Here is a 12,546-nt window from a genome sequence, read left to right as displayed (position 1 = left end):
ATGAGGCCAAGACTTGTTTTCCAGACAAGGATAGTGTCCCTCACTACAAGGGAGATACCAGGCAGATTGAAAGTTCCCTGCTAGGATGTTTTATGTGGATGCTGTTCTACTATACAGACAATAAGTTCAATGCTCACAACCTGTCCCCTTTAATTTTGGTTAAAAAAGCTTGTTCTCCCTTTTTTTTTTTGAGGAATAATGATGGACCTGTTAACCTGGAGAGAGAAGACCTCTCCCTCCTTTACAAAGGAGTGCCAGAGAGAAAGAGAGAGAGCACGTTGCCTTTTGGGAGAGGTATTTAGTCATTCATCTCTTCAGAAGTTTGGCAGGGAACATTGCAAAGTTCATTTCTGAATCAGAAGAGCGTGAAAAGACTGCTTGTTTTATTCACTATATTAATCTTACTTCCCATATTACTCATAATATTAAAATACCCAAGTCACTTCACTGTATACTAGAGACATTTATCTGCCGATTTTCAAATAATCGTAAATTGAGTGTGTCTGCATGAGCCAGCCAAAATAATCTGGGTTAGATCGTGAATGTATGTCTGTGCTTGTGGATGTAGGGGGGAAAGAGGGACTGCTGTGGAAGCAGTTGTGTGTAAGGCCTTGGAAACATCTTCAGAAGAACAAAAGAGAGAAGAGGACAGTGGTTCTTATTTCTGTCTGCATCTGTATTTCTCCACAGCAGGAGAAGTACACCTTCACCTGCCACTTTTAGTTTGCTCTTTCCTTAGATGGAGGTGGCTGAGCTTTTCTGGCAGTGCATCTCTTTGCTATTGTGTGCCTGCATTTTGAATCTCTCAGTGAACAGTTTTGAGTTTACCTTCCAGCCAGTCCTCTTGATGCCTTAAGTTTTCAGTTTTTCTATTCTCCTTGGATGTGCTTTTCTGATGTGCTAGGGTGATGAAGACAAAAGAGTCCTATTCCAGTTGAGAACTCAAGGACAGTTTCTTCAAACTTCAGGCCCTAAGCATAGACGTGGAAAGAGGAGGGCGGGTTCATGCAAATGAACCAAAACCTATAAAAGTGTGAGATCTTGTGACCAACCCCTCCTTTGCTTCCATCTTGGAGCCATCCAGGCAAGGGCCACGACTTTGGCACTGATACTGCTAGGGTGTGGCCTTTTGTAGGCCTCTCAATAAATACCCATTTTATCCTCCTTAACTCTGTGTAGCCTCTGTTCCAGCTCCTCTTCTAGGCATCAGTCTGCTCCCAGCTGGCATCGAAAGGAGCTGTCTTATCATGGGCCTGGGAAAGTTTAACATGGACATTGGCATTCCCAAGGCACCCTGCTGCTGCCTGGCATAGCTCCTGCAGTGACATCCCCTTGCAATGGAAGCAGCCCCATGCAGCTGGATCTGGCTCTGGATCAGGCCAGGGCTGGCCAAGTCTTCCAGCACCTGAAGGGAGCCTACAAGAAAGGAGAGAGACTTTTTTAAAAGACACGTGGTGACAGGGCAAGGCAGAATGTCTTCACACTGACAGAGAGTAGGGTTAGATTGGATATTAGGAAGGAATTCCTCCCTATGAAGGTGGTAACAGGGTGCCCAGAGAAGCTGTGGCTGCCCCTGGATCCCTGGAAGCATTCAAAGCCAGACTGGATGGGACTTGGAGCAATCTGCTCTAATGGAAGGTGTCCCTGCCCATGGCAGGGGGTGGAACAGGATGATCTTTAGGTCCTTTCCAACCCAGGACATCCTGTGATTCCATGATAAGCTCTTCCACCTGCAGGAATGAAGCTTACTCCCCCTGGAGACCTTATGGACAGATACCAACTGCCTTCAGCTCTTCTTGATAAGACACAGCAACCCCACACCTCATACCTCCAGGATGGGCAGATCTGGTCCTTGTCCTGCTTTCCAGAGCTCTAAAGCTGATTGCTGCTGCTTTGCACGGACTCCAGTGCAGTGGAAGCTGTTAATTGTCTCCGCAGTGAGCCATAGAGATAAAAACAATACTTCGAAATAATTCAAATATATTGAATATATTAATGTATTAAAAGTTACAGTTGACATACTTAAAGTCCTTAAAAATATTGGCCTAAGTTTTTGAAATGACTGCTTTCAGATGTGCAGCTGTTGAAATCACCGAATTCAAACAGTGAACAAACTTTGATTTTGAACAAATCAAAGAGAACTGATTTTCAGAGATGATTTGTCTATTTTCAATTTCCTTTTAGGCATCTGGGATGGGTGGAGTGCTGGAAGTCATCTGTGACTTCTTTTAAAAGGTCCTGAAGTGTCTAGACAGAAATGCTAGACTACTTGTGGGGGTGTAAGGGTCGGTCTGAAGTATTAATAGCGGATTAGTGATAGGGGGTGATACCCTTCTGACATCTTCCCGGGCACTAATGACTCATCATGTCCTCTTTCAGTATCCACAATGGAGTGATAGCAGTATTCCAGCGTAAGGGTCTCCCAGACCATGAACTTTACAACCTCAATGAAGGAGTCAGGTAAGAGACTCGGCCGCGCAAGGTGTTCTCAGCCAGATGTTCTCAGACAGATGTTCTCAGTACTGTTCTCAGTGCTGTTTGCCAGCCCTCGCCCTCCACAGCTTCTGCAGAGCATTAAGGTTTTCTCCCAGTGGCAGTTTTGACCAGCACAGTCCATATTGTCTCAGTAGTCACTGCTGCAGAGGTGTGTGTCAACATCTCACTGTGGGCGAGAGCTGATCCCTCCTTCTGTGGCAGGAATTCAGCCCTGAGCAGTAGGGTTTATTTCAGAGTCTCTCTTGATGTGCTGGTTTAAAACTAAGGAAGGGAAAACCTGGACCCCTCTAGTGATTCATCCCTATTGTGTGGCAGTGATATTGCCATTTCCAGAGGTGCCACTCTGGGGTGCTTCCCTTGTATCCGTGGAGGAGGTAAAGCCTCCAAGCACTCAGTGGGACATGACCAGGAAAGATGTCCTGCCTGGTGGTCCCTTAGATCTACTGCTCCTTCCACCCAGCATGAACGTATGTGAAGTGACAAAGCTGTCCTGTCAAACACCATGGCCTGAGTAACACTCTTTATGCTTCCAACTTTTTTCCCATATTCTGATGATACTGTCTGCAACCGCCTAACTGTAGGCCAGTGAGGTGTGTAATTCTTCCCTTAAAAAAAAGTCAGAATCCTACCATTTGACTTAAGTTAAAGTTGAAAAGAGAATTTACAAGATATAAGCTGATACCTGGATTTACATTCACATTTTACTGCTTTTTCAGCACTTACTATTACTTACCAAACCCTCTCACTGGCAAGGGCAAGGTAACAGATTTCCTTATAGAAATTTGTCCAATGCTTTATAAAATATATGGTGGAAAAGAATCTGCACTTACAAAAGACGTCTTATTACATTCCCTAGCTGTCTTCAGATATGATCCTTAGTTATTCCCTTTTCCCTGCTGCTTATTGCTCCTCTGGCTGGACATTAGAGTCTGACTCTCCAGTATATTCCCCAGAATACCTAGATATTCTGGGTTTATCTGCCCCTGTCAGATTCCCAGTCTGGGATAGTTGGCCAGTCTGGTTCCTTTAATTGTGAAAATATCTTCAGAAAAGTCCAGCCAGATGATATTTGGCCTGTGTTCGCTCTTTTTGAAATTAAAATGAACTTACTCTTCAGTTACTTCATTGCTGGTAAGAAAATGATACAAAGAATAGCTTTTCTAGGATGTCTGTCAGTTAGCATGATCCGTCAATCATGTTGAGTTACTTACTGGAATAATGGTTAATAATTATTATCATAGGTGCCATTAGCATTCTTCAGCTTTATCTAAATGACAAAAAATGGTACTTCTGGACTAAGATTTCTTGGCCCAATGCATTTTCCTTAATGTGTTCATCTACTAGTGAGAGACAGGAGAGGAAAGATTTTTCTGCTGATGTGTCAGACAAATATAATCTGGTGTGAACCAACAAATGGATGGAAATGTGCCCAAATTTTGCTTTAATTTACTTGGCTATAAACCCTGCACCACGCTGATGCTTGGTAACATAGTTGAGTTGAATTTATTGCAGCATCTCATGTGGCTGAACAGGCAAGCTGACAAGAAATGCACTGATTTTTTTTTTTCCATTTTATGAACAGCTTTGCTGACACTTGATGGGCCCATTTCTTTTTGTTCGGGTAGGGATAATGCTGCTTTGTTGGTATCTCAGCTGATGGCTCACTTCAGGGAGAATGCCTGGTGCCTCAAACCTGAGCTGATGTTGAAATTACTGATTTAACACATGCCAGAAGTACCTGTCTTCCTGCTTTTGTTATTTATTTCAAAATAACTTTATTTGGGTTAATGTTATTATCGAGTGCAAAAATACCTGATACATAAACATGACCTGAGAAGTGGAACAAGTGTACACTTGCCTTAGGATTGTTTTAGATGCATTTTCCCCACAAGTACAAATTGAGAGGCAAATCCATTATTTCCACTGGGCAGAATTCAGGTGTGGAAGCATTCAGGTAAATGGTTAATATTAGTTAGTTACTTTTTTGAATAGTTACAGGACAGTAAAAGAAGTTATCTTACTTTACCACTTTGATTAGAACAGATTCTGAAATATTTTTCATAATAACCCCCTGAATATCCAAGTTGACTCACAGATCAAGTGTAAATACTTGAACAATATTTGCACACCATTGTTTTGACTCGGGAATGTTACGTATGTGTGTCACGTACATGCAATTAAATACGTAAAACTTCTGAACACACATCTCAAGGTTTTGAACCCTGATTATTTAAGGAAACATCAGTGGGTACAAATCAATACAATACCATTTGCTTTTAAGTTTGGCTCGTAAGAGCTGCCACTTGTTTACACCAATGCCTTTACACCATTCCTGTGGCATTAAAAAGTGGCCTTGAATACGGAATTGCATACACGGCCCTCAGGATCCCTATTGCAGTAAAACCAATATGGGAGTTGAGTTTTTCTCACACTACTGGGACTCCTGAATTCTTCTGCTAAAGCTGATGAAGCACAGTTAAGTCCCAGCATCTGGAGTGTCACCAGTATGCGGCCTGTGCATTCCTTCTTCTGGGCCCTTACTGCGTGATTTATTGGGAGATTGAGTCAAAAATCTAGAAATAAAAATCTCCCTGCATATGTTTCGTTTTCTCTTGGTCCACGTCTGCAATATTAATAATCAAATTGTGTTTTCTCCTTTTTCATTTCATGTACCATATGTAATTTCAAAGTGTTTATTTTGACCACTTTTAAAACAAAGAAGAAAAAGAAGCAAAGGGAAACACAGTGGAAGCTAAATATCCTGTATTAAAGCTAATGCATATTTATAGCTGCCTGTTGTCTGAGTTTCAGGATACTGATGTGATGCAAGCAAAGCACATTTTAGTGGCATTTCCTCTTTTGCAGCCGGAGTTCAAACCCAGTAAAATCACTTGTTTGCTTCATTTAACTCTATTTAACATCTATTATGCAGTGTTACACTTTCCATTCTGAGTAATGTTGCAAGAGTTAATTTTAAAATTAACCAATGAAGCAGCATCAGGGAAGAGAAAAAGTCAGGAGCTATTTTAGCACGTTTTAAGGGAATTTGTATTATCATCTTAATTTATTAAGTCATTAAACAGGCAATGAAGACCTGATATCAGTGATAGAGAAGCTTTAGGAGTGCAAAATACCTGCTTTAAAATTCAGATGTACTTGAAATAAGATCTCCTCTCTGGTCAGGGATCTCCTTTAGGTTTAGTCAGATTTTTACCTGTATTCCATCATGATGTCCATATATCTAGATAAGGTTGGTCAGTAATTATCCAGGATCTGACAGCCTAACTGTTGTTTGTTAAAGGAAGTTAGGAGCGATGAAAAAGAAATTGCAAGCAATGTCTTGGATCCAGTTTTGTTGTGTATCTCTTTTAAATGAATATATACAAATAATATCAAGCGCCAGTGTTCTGATTTGGCCTAAGGGCCTCACTTTCACTAGAAATTAATTAAGTAGCTTGAAATATCTGTATTATTAGGGGTTCAAAAAGCCAGATGCATGAATTGTGCTGTCAGTTCTTCTGCCCTGTGAACAGAGATGTTAATGTAGATGTAGAGCTGCCTGGTGTGGTGCAGTCCAGTGCATTTAATTACCTACAAGCTGGTTGTTTGATTTCAGTTGAAAAAATGGAAATGTGGTGGAATCTTGTTTTATCAGAGAGCTGGCTATTGGATAAGTAGAACATACATTTTTATTTCCTGACCTAACTACCAGAATTTATCAGTAGAACCTAAATTCCTAAAAGAGAAGGTAGTTGCACATCACCTCTTCAAGGTGTGAGGAATCCATCTGGAGCTGCTAGCTTGAGGAGAGGGTAGAAAATTAAGCAAAATCTGTCAGCATGAAGTACACTGTTTTGAAACAGTGGCATGAAGAGAGACCTGAGAATAAATAGTCACTCTCGTAGGAGAATTCAAATCTGCAAATTTCTTGTTAGTTCAACCTAAAAATGGTCTGTCTATCCATGTTCAAAGTAAGATGAACCTTTGGTGTCATCACTTCTGATCTAGAAAAAAGTCACCTCACTGGACAGCACATCTCCACTTGGAGTGAACATGCTACAATTTGGCTGTCACAGCCTTGTTTTCCTTGACTGCTCCTAAGGCACTGGAACTTGAGCAGCCTCTGAGTGAGGTGGGTTTTAACCCCTGCCAAGGGCTTGTCAGAATGCCAAGGGACTGCCGGAGCTGTCTCCTCCCCACACTGCAGCCACATGCCGAGGGGCTGGTGACCTGACAGCTCTTCATGACAGCTGGACCCCGATGGGTAATGCCTCAGATGGCTTTCAGAACTTTTGTCCATTAATAGTTTGTCCAAATTAATCAGGTTTCTAGCTGAAAAGGACTTTGATGCTTAGGAGCATCTGCAAATGCCCCTCCTTCTGTTTATTTTTTGTTTAATTTCTGCCTAGGCCTTCCAGAGCTGTGAGCAGTGTGGGCATGTGCTTAAGGATAAATAAACCAAAATACCATATTTCAGCCTTGTCAAGACTGACATGCTCGTCTCTTTCCTGAACTTTCAGGAGATTTCAAGAGGCTATGCTGAAGCATGTGTTATAAGAACATCAGAATCAAGTCCTGTAGACTTTCACAGAATGTAGGGATATGCTGGATTTGGTTTGATGTCTCTTTGTTTACTAGTTAAATAATTTAAATAATTTGATTAATAAGTTGTCAGTTGAAGATATAACACAGAGGGATAGATGACATGCTATTGAATGTATAATTCACATAATTACCCTAATTGAAGTGAGTGTTTAGATTTTAAGTCACATTTGACATCACTACTTCATGGGACCTGACATAGTCACGCAGACAAGTTTTCAAAAGAGATTTAGATGTGTTCAGAAAACCCACCTGGGGCTATATTTCTATAAGGTCCAAGCTGTTGTTTATGCATAAATAGTGACCTGACTGAAGAGAAGCATTATTTAGCATCCAGTGTGTGAGATTTAAATAACAAAGCTTTTTAGCCATGTGGTGAATTTTACCTGGATACAAACAGGCTTATATGGACTAAGTTGAATTCAGTTTCTGAATTTGAGTGTTTGTGGGATTTTGTTTTGCATGGGAGTTTCAATTGCTCTCTGAGGTTGCTTTGTAGATTTTAGTGTAGAGGAATCATGAAAGGCAGAGCTAAACTGTTGAATTCCTACCTGCCTTTTCATTGAAACCATATGAAACCTGCAGTCTTTAGTCTCCTGAGTGGATATAGGATGGAAAGCATCTTCTTTTCATCAAAACTTATTTTCCTTCCAGATGTGCAATTCAGGCATCTAAAATGCCTGAAATGCAAATATTTTTCAACATGCAAAAATGCTGGTTTGAGTCTTGGTATTGTTGACCCTGTTTGTTCTTATTGCACATAGTCATTAATGACAGTCTCCGTGTTCACACACAAAAAGTGTATTTGCTACAAAATTTGCTTCAAAAGTAATTTGCTATTAGTGACTTCCCCTCATTCATGCCAATGTGATTTGCTGATTACACAGGTTCTTTTCTTGCTCTTTTTAATACAGGCAATTACTGAAAACAGAACTGGGATCATTTTTCACTGAGTATCTACAGGTAAGCCTGTGTTTTCTTTATTTAAATCCAATTGTGTTTTATGTTGCTGAGAAAAATAATTTTGCCCACTCTAAATTATGACCTGGAGACCCTTGTAACCATTCAGAGATGTCCACTGATGTTCTCTCTGTTTTTGAAATTAATGGATTAATGAGATTTGGATTTTATATACATTCATGTAGTTAGATAGTGAAAGCCTAACCAGTCACTGTGTTTCTGTAGGTCATTGCTGTCTTTCTTGAAGTTTCAGACAGTTTTTTAGCTTAAAATTGAAGTCCTTGAGTAAACCAGTGAAATTCATTGTAGTAGAATTACTAGAAAAGACTTCTAGATGTAAGTACCACTGTCTGTTGGAGCAATATTGTTCCTGCTTCTCTAAGTACATGTTTTGTAGGTCATTCATTTGAAGTTTGAGAGGCACTCTGTACTGCACAAAATACATCCTTTATCCTAAGAACAGCAGGTGATTACAGCATCATTTCACAAGTGTCCCAAATGATTTAAATAAGATGGACACAGCAAGAGTCCTTTAATGATTAATTTTTAAAATAAAAGACCTCCTTCACTGTCTGAAGTTAAGAATGAACAAAATGTGAAATATGATGTCTCTAGGGTAGTACAGAATGGAGTAAATGTAGTCTATATTTTATTTACAGAATCAGCTGCTCACAAAAGGCATGGTGATCCTAAGGGACAAGATCCGGTTTTATGAAGGTAACTTGGATTTTAGCATGGCTATGTATGTCACAGGTGTTTTGACAAATGCACTCTGGAGGCACTGGCATGCTTTCCACTGTCTTCCTGGGACTATGAATTAGCATGTCTCAATCCATTCCCACAGTCTGTTCTTGAGCCATTAACCTTCATAAAGGGGAGGTGGTTGCCTAGAGCAGCATTGAGGGAGTCAGGGAAGTGACTTGCCTCCAGCAAAGACACTTCCTTCTCCTTCAGCTATATCCTGCTCAGGAAAAGTGAAAATAGATTGAGACATGTAATAAGCAAAAAACTAAGCGCAAAGATCCCAGTCAGTTTAAATATCTGAGTCCAAAATAATGCTGTAGCTTGTTTTAAGAGTTATTGTGGAATCATGCTGACATAAATCAGGTCAGGCACTGTCTCCCTTGTTTTAAAGGCAAGGCTCCATTTAACTGTCTACACCTCCTGGAGGTGCCACCTCTGGAAGTAAAACCAAGGATAAACCTCCACTTGGTGTGTTGGTTTATAGTCACCAATATTTTGTCTTATGCCATTATGTGGTGTTTAGATGTGTTGTTAAATATGCTGTCTTGTCCTAGATTTGGTATCCAGGTTGTGCCAGGGGAGGTTTAGATTGCATGCTAGAAAACAGTTTCTTCACCAGAAGAGTTGTTCAGGCATTGGAACAGGCTGCCCAGAGCAGTGGTGGAGTCCCTAACCCTGGAGATATTTAAAAGCCATGTAGGTGTGGCACTTGAGGACATGGCTTAGAGGTGGCCTTTGCAGTGCTGGGTTCATGGTTGGATTTGATGATCTTGGAGGTCTTTTCTAACCTAAACAATTCTGTGATTCTATACATGAGATGATGAAAAAGTTTCATAAAATCTTCAAGAATTACTGCCCATGTAAACATTCTAAAGATCTTTGGGTAGGGAAGGCAGTTTTAAAGAAATGCATATTTCCTTTTCCAAAGCTGTAGTCATAATGTCACTTAGTCTAAATATATTACTTAAGCAGGAGCTTGGAGACAGCTGTTTCCATTAGTCTCAGCTGTCTATAAATCCTGGATGTGACCTTTCATTACTGACAGTACAGTTGATCAGATTAAGGTAGTGTTATGGAATCAAGCTTTTCTGATGAACAAACAATAGCCCTGAACACCACAAAAAGAGAACCAGTATTGCATTAAAAACCCCAAAGCCCACAAATAAAGTACTGAAAGTCCTTAAGCTGACCACCAAATTCCACAGTTATATAAAATAACAGCTTGGAGGGCACAAGGGGAGCTGTAGGGATTGCAAGGCCTTCGTAGCTGCTTTGTAAATCACAAAGGAAGTTGTTTCGTAAGTATCAAGTCAGCAAATGAAATACAGACCTATAAAAGTTCAATCCTTTTTTCCCTAATATTACCAGCTTGAAAATCAAAAATACTGTATCTGATGTTTGAGATCAAAGCTTAGATGAAATCCTTAAATGTGAGACCACTAAAGGGCTTTCGAATATAGGATCATGTTTAGGAAATACCAAATTTCAGCAAGCAGCTGATTTTAAACTTCTTTTGGTTTTTTATTTAGTGTATCATTTTGTGGTTGCCCCTTAAGATATGGTCAGAAATTCTGGTAAGTTTAATTCTCAACTGGTGATGTTTTTTCCAAGTCTGTGATCAGATGTTATCTCTCTAAAACTGGCAAGTTACAGGAGGGTAGCAGTAATTCAAGCATCTGATTCAGAGGCAGAGGGGTTTCTGACACACAGCTTTGCTGGGCTGGTGGACTTGAGTTTCCAAGGCTGGAATTTATGTTTATTGGCAGCAAATGCAGCCCTGCCCCAGCGTCCATCCTGTAGTCAGTGGCCCCATGGCTCCCAAAATACCCAAGACAGAGCTGGAAGCATGGAAGTCTTGGAGCTCCCATTCTGAGCAGGACTTGCTTCCTGGGTCTGCAGAAGCAGCAGTCCTGCCCTCAGATCTCAGGCTGTCCCCATCCCATGGTTTGAGTTCTCCTCTCCACTTGGTGTTGAAGTTTTCCTAAGAGAAAAAAATCCACACTTTGGAGAGGGATTTTGTCCTGCAGAAGATTTTGAAAATCACAGAATCACGGAATGGTTTGGGTTAGAAGTGACCTTGAAGATCATCCTGATCCACCCCCTGCCATGGGCAGGAACACCTTCCACTAGACCAGGTTGCTCCAAGACCTGTCCAACCCATCCTTGGACACTTCCAAGAGTGGGCCAGCCACAGCTTCTCTGGGGTAGGCCTTACCACCCTCAAAGGAAAGAATTTTCTTCTTATATTTCTTTCATGAGCTTCAATTAACTTATAGAAGCCCTGTGAAAAGTACCAAATGTATTTTTATGCCATACAAAATTGACTATATTGTGCTTCATAAAAATGAGCATTTAGAGTAACCCAGTTTCCAGGAATCCAGCAAATGCTTATGCTAAATGTAGAGATCTTTGCCTGACAGTAAGAAAAGGTTCTATCCTTGATAGCACATGTAAGTCACATTCCTTCATGTGAAAGATGCTCATCATCAACAAATCATAGGAATTCTTCCACAGCCCTCAATAAAAGGCCTTCCCACCTAAGTCATTCAACTCTGCAGCCTTTCTGAGTTGCTGTGCAGAAATCCATTACATCTCAAAACAAGCTGCCCACAAGATGGAATAAGTGTGATGGTAAAGTATGTTTACCTCAACAGAGTAATTTACTTTATACTATTCTAGCAGTAAGATTTGAAAAAGACAGATTTATAAGGGCTTTTAACCTCACCTTTTGGGAGCTAGAACTAAATTTAACTCAAACTAAATTTAATTCTTTAAAACTCTGCCTTCAGGGTGTAGTGGTTGGGCTTCTTCATGATCCAATTTATATCTTGGAAGCAGTTTGGTACTTCAGGCGCTGGTATTGGATATTAAAATGCAAAGTTATTTTTGTGATTTAACCCCAGCCACCAGCTCTGCCCCATGGAGCCACTCACTCACTTCCCTCTGTGGAATGGCAGGGAGAGTTGGAAGGGTAAAAGTGAATAAACTGGTGTATTGAAATAATGACAAGTTAATAGGTAAAGCAAAAATTATGCACACAAGCAAAACAAAATAGCATTCATTCCCCACTTTTCATGGGCAGGCAGATGTTCAGCCATCCCAGAAAAGTTGTCTCCATGATGCACCACGGTGACTTGAGAAGACAAACACAATCACTCCAAATGTCCCTTCCTCCCTCTCTCCCCAGCTCTGTATACTGACCATGACACTTTATGGTCTGGGATGTCCCTGTGGCCAGCTGGGAAAAGCTGTCCCACCCATGTCCACTCCCATCTCCTTGTGCCCCCCAGGCCCTCCCTGGTGGGGTGGGAGAGGAGCAGAAAAGTCCCTGGCTCTGTGCATGCCCTGCTCAGCAGTAACTAAAACATCCCTGTGTTATCAGCACTGTTCCAGCCACTACCAGCTGCTGGGAAGAAAATAAAACTTATCCCAGCCAAAACCAACACATGTTTACTATTACTATTACTATTACTATTTACTATTACTATTACTATTACTGCTATGTTGTTGTTGTTGTTATTATTATTATTATTATTATTACTACTACGACTGCTACAGCTGCTAGAAATTTTTGGACTTGGTTCCCTGCTGTATTTAATTAGAACTAATGAAAACAAGATTTTTTTAAAAGGTGTTAAAAATGTAAACATTTCAGTCTTCCACATGAGTGTGCATGCCAGAGAGAACACCTGCTGAAAATAAAATCTTGGTGTGTTCCACAGGCCAGCAGCTGCAGTATAGCAT

General features: G+C 40.7%; 1 protein-coding gene across 6 annotated transcripts in view; it reads left to right on the top strand.

Moving 5' to 3' along the window:
• Positions 1–12,546, top strand: part of PRR5 (proline rich 5) — an 88,492-nt gene that overhangs the window by 45,020 nt on the left and 30,926 nt on the right. For all 6 annotated transcript variants that reach the window (XM_088164881.1, XM_014880263.2, XM_088164883.1 and 3 more), the window contains 3 exons: positions 2,380–2,460; positions 8,013–8,061; positions 8,718–8,775. In XM_088164881.1, the coding sequence (XP_088021007.1) occupies positions 2,380–2,460; positions 8,013–8,061; positions 8,718–8,775 (188 nt within the window). The remainder of the gene's footprint in view (positions 1–2,379; positions 2,461–8,012; positions 8,062–8,717; positions 8,776–12,546) is intronic.

This window comes from Sturnus vulgaris, chromosome 5 (genome assembly GCF_052056855.1).
Source record: "Sturnus vulgaris isolate bStuVul1 chromosome 5, bStuVul1.hap1, whole genome shotgun sequence".
Classification (NCBI taxonomy): domain Eukaryota; kingdom Metazoa; phylum Chordata; class Aves; order Passeriformes; family Sturnidae; genus Sturnus; species Sturnus vulgaris.
The sequence above is the reverse complement of the archived record's forward strand: the minus strand, read 5'-3'. Positions and strand labels throughout refer to the sequence as shown.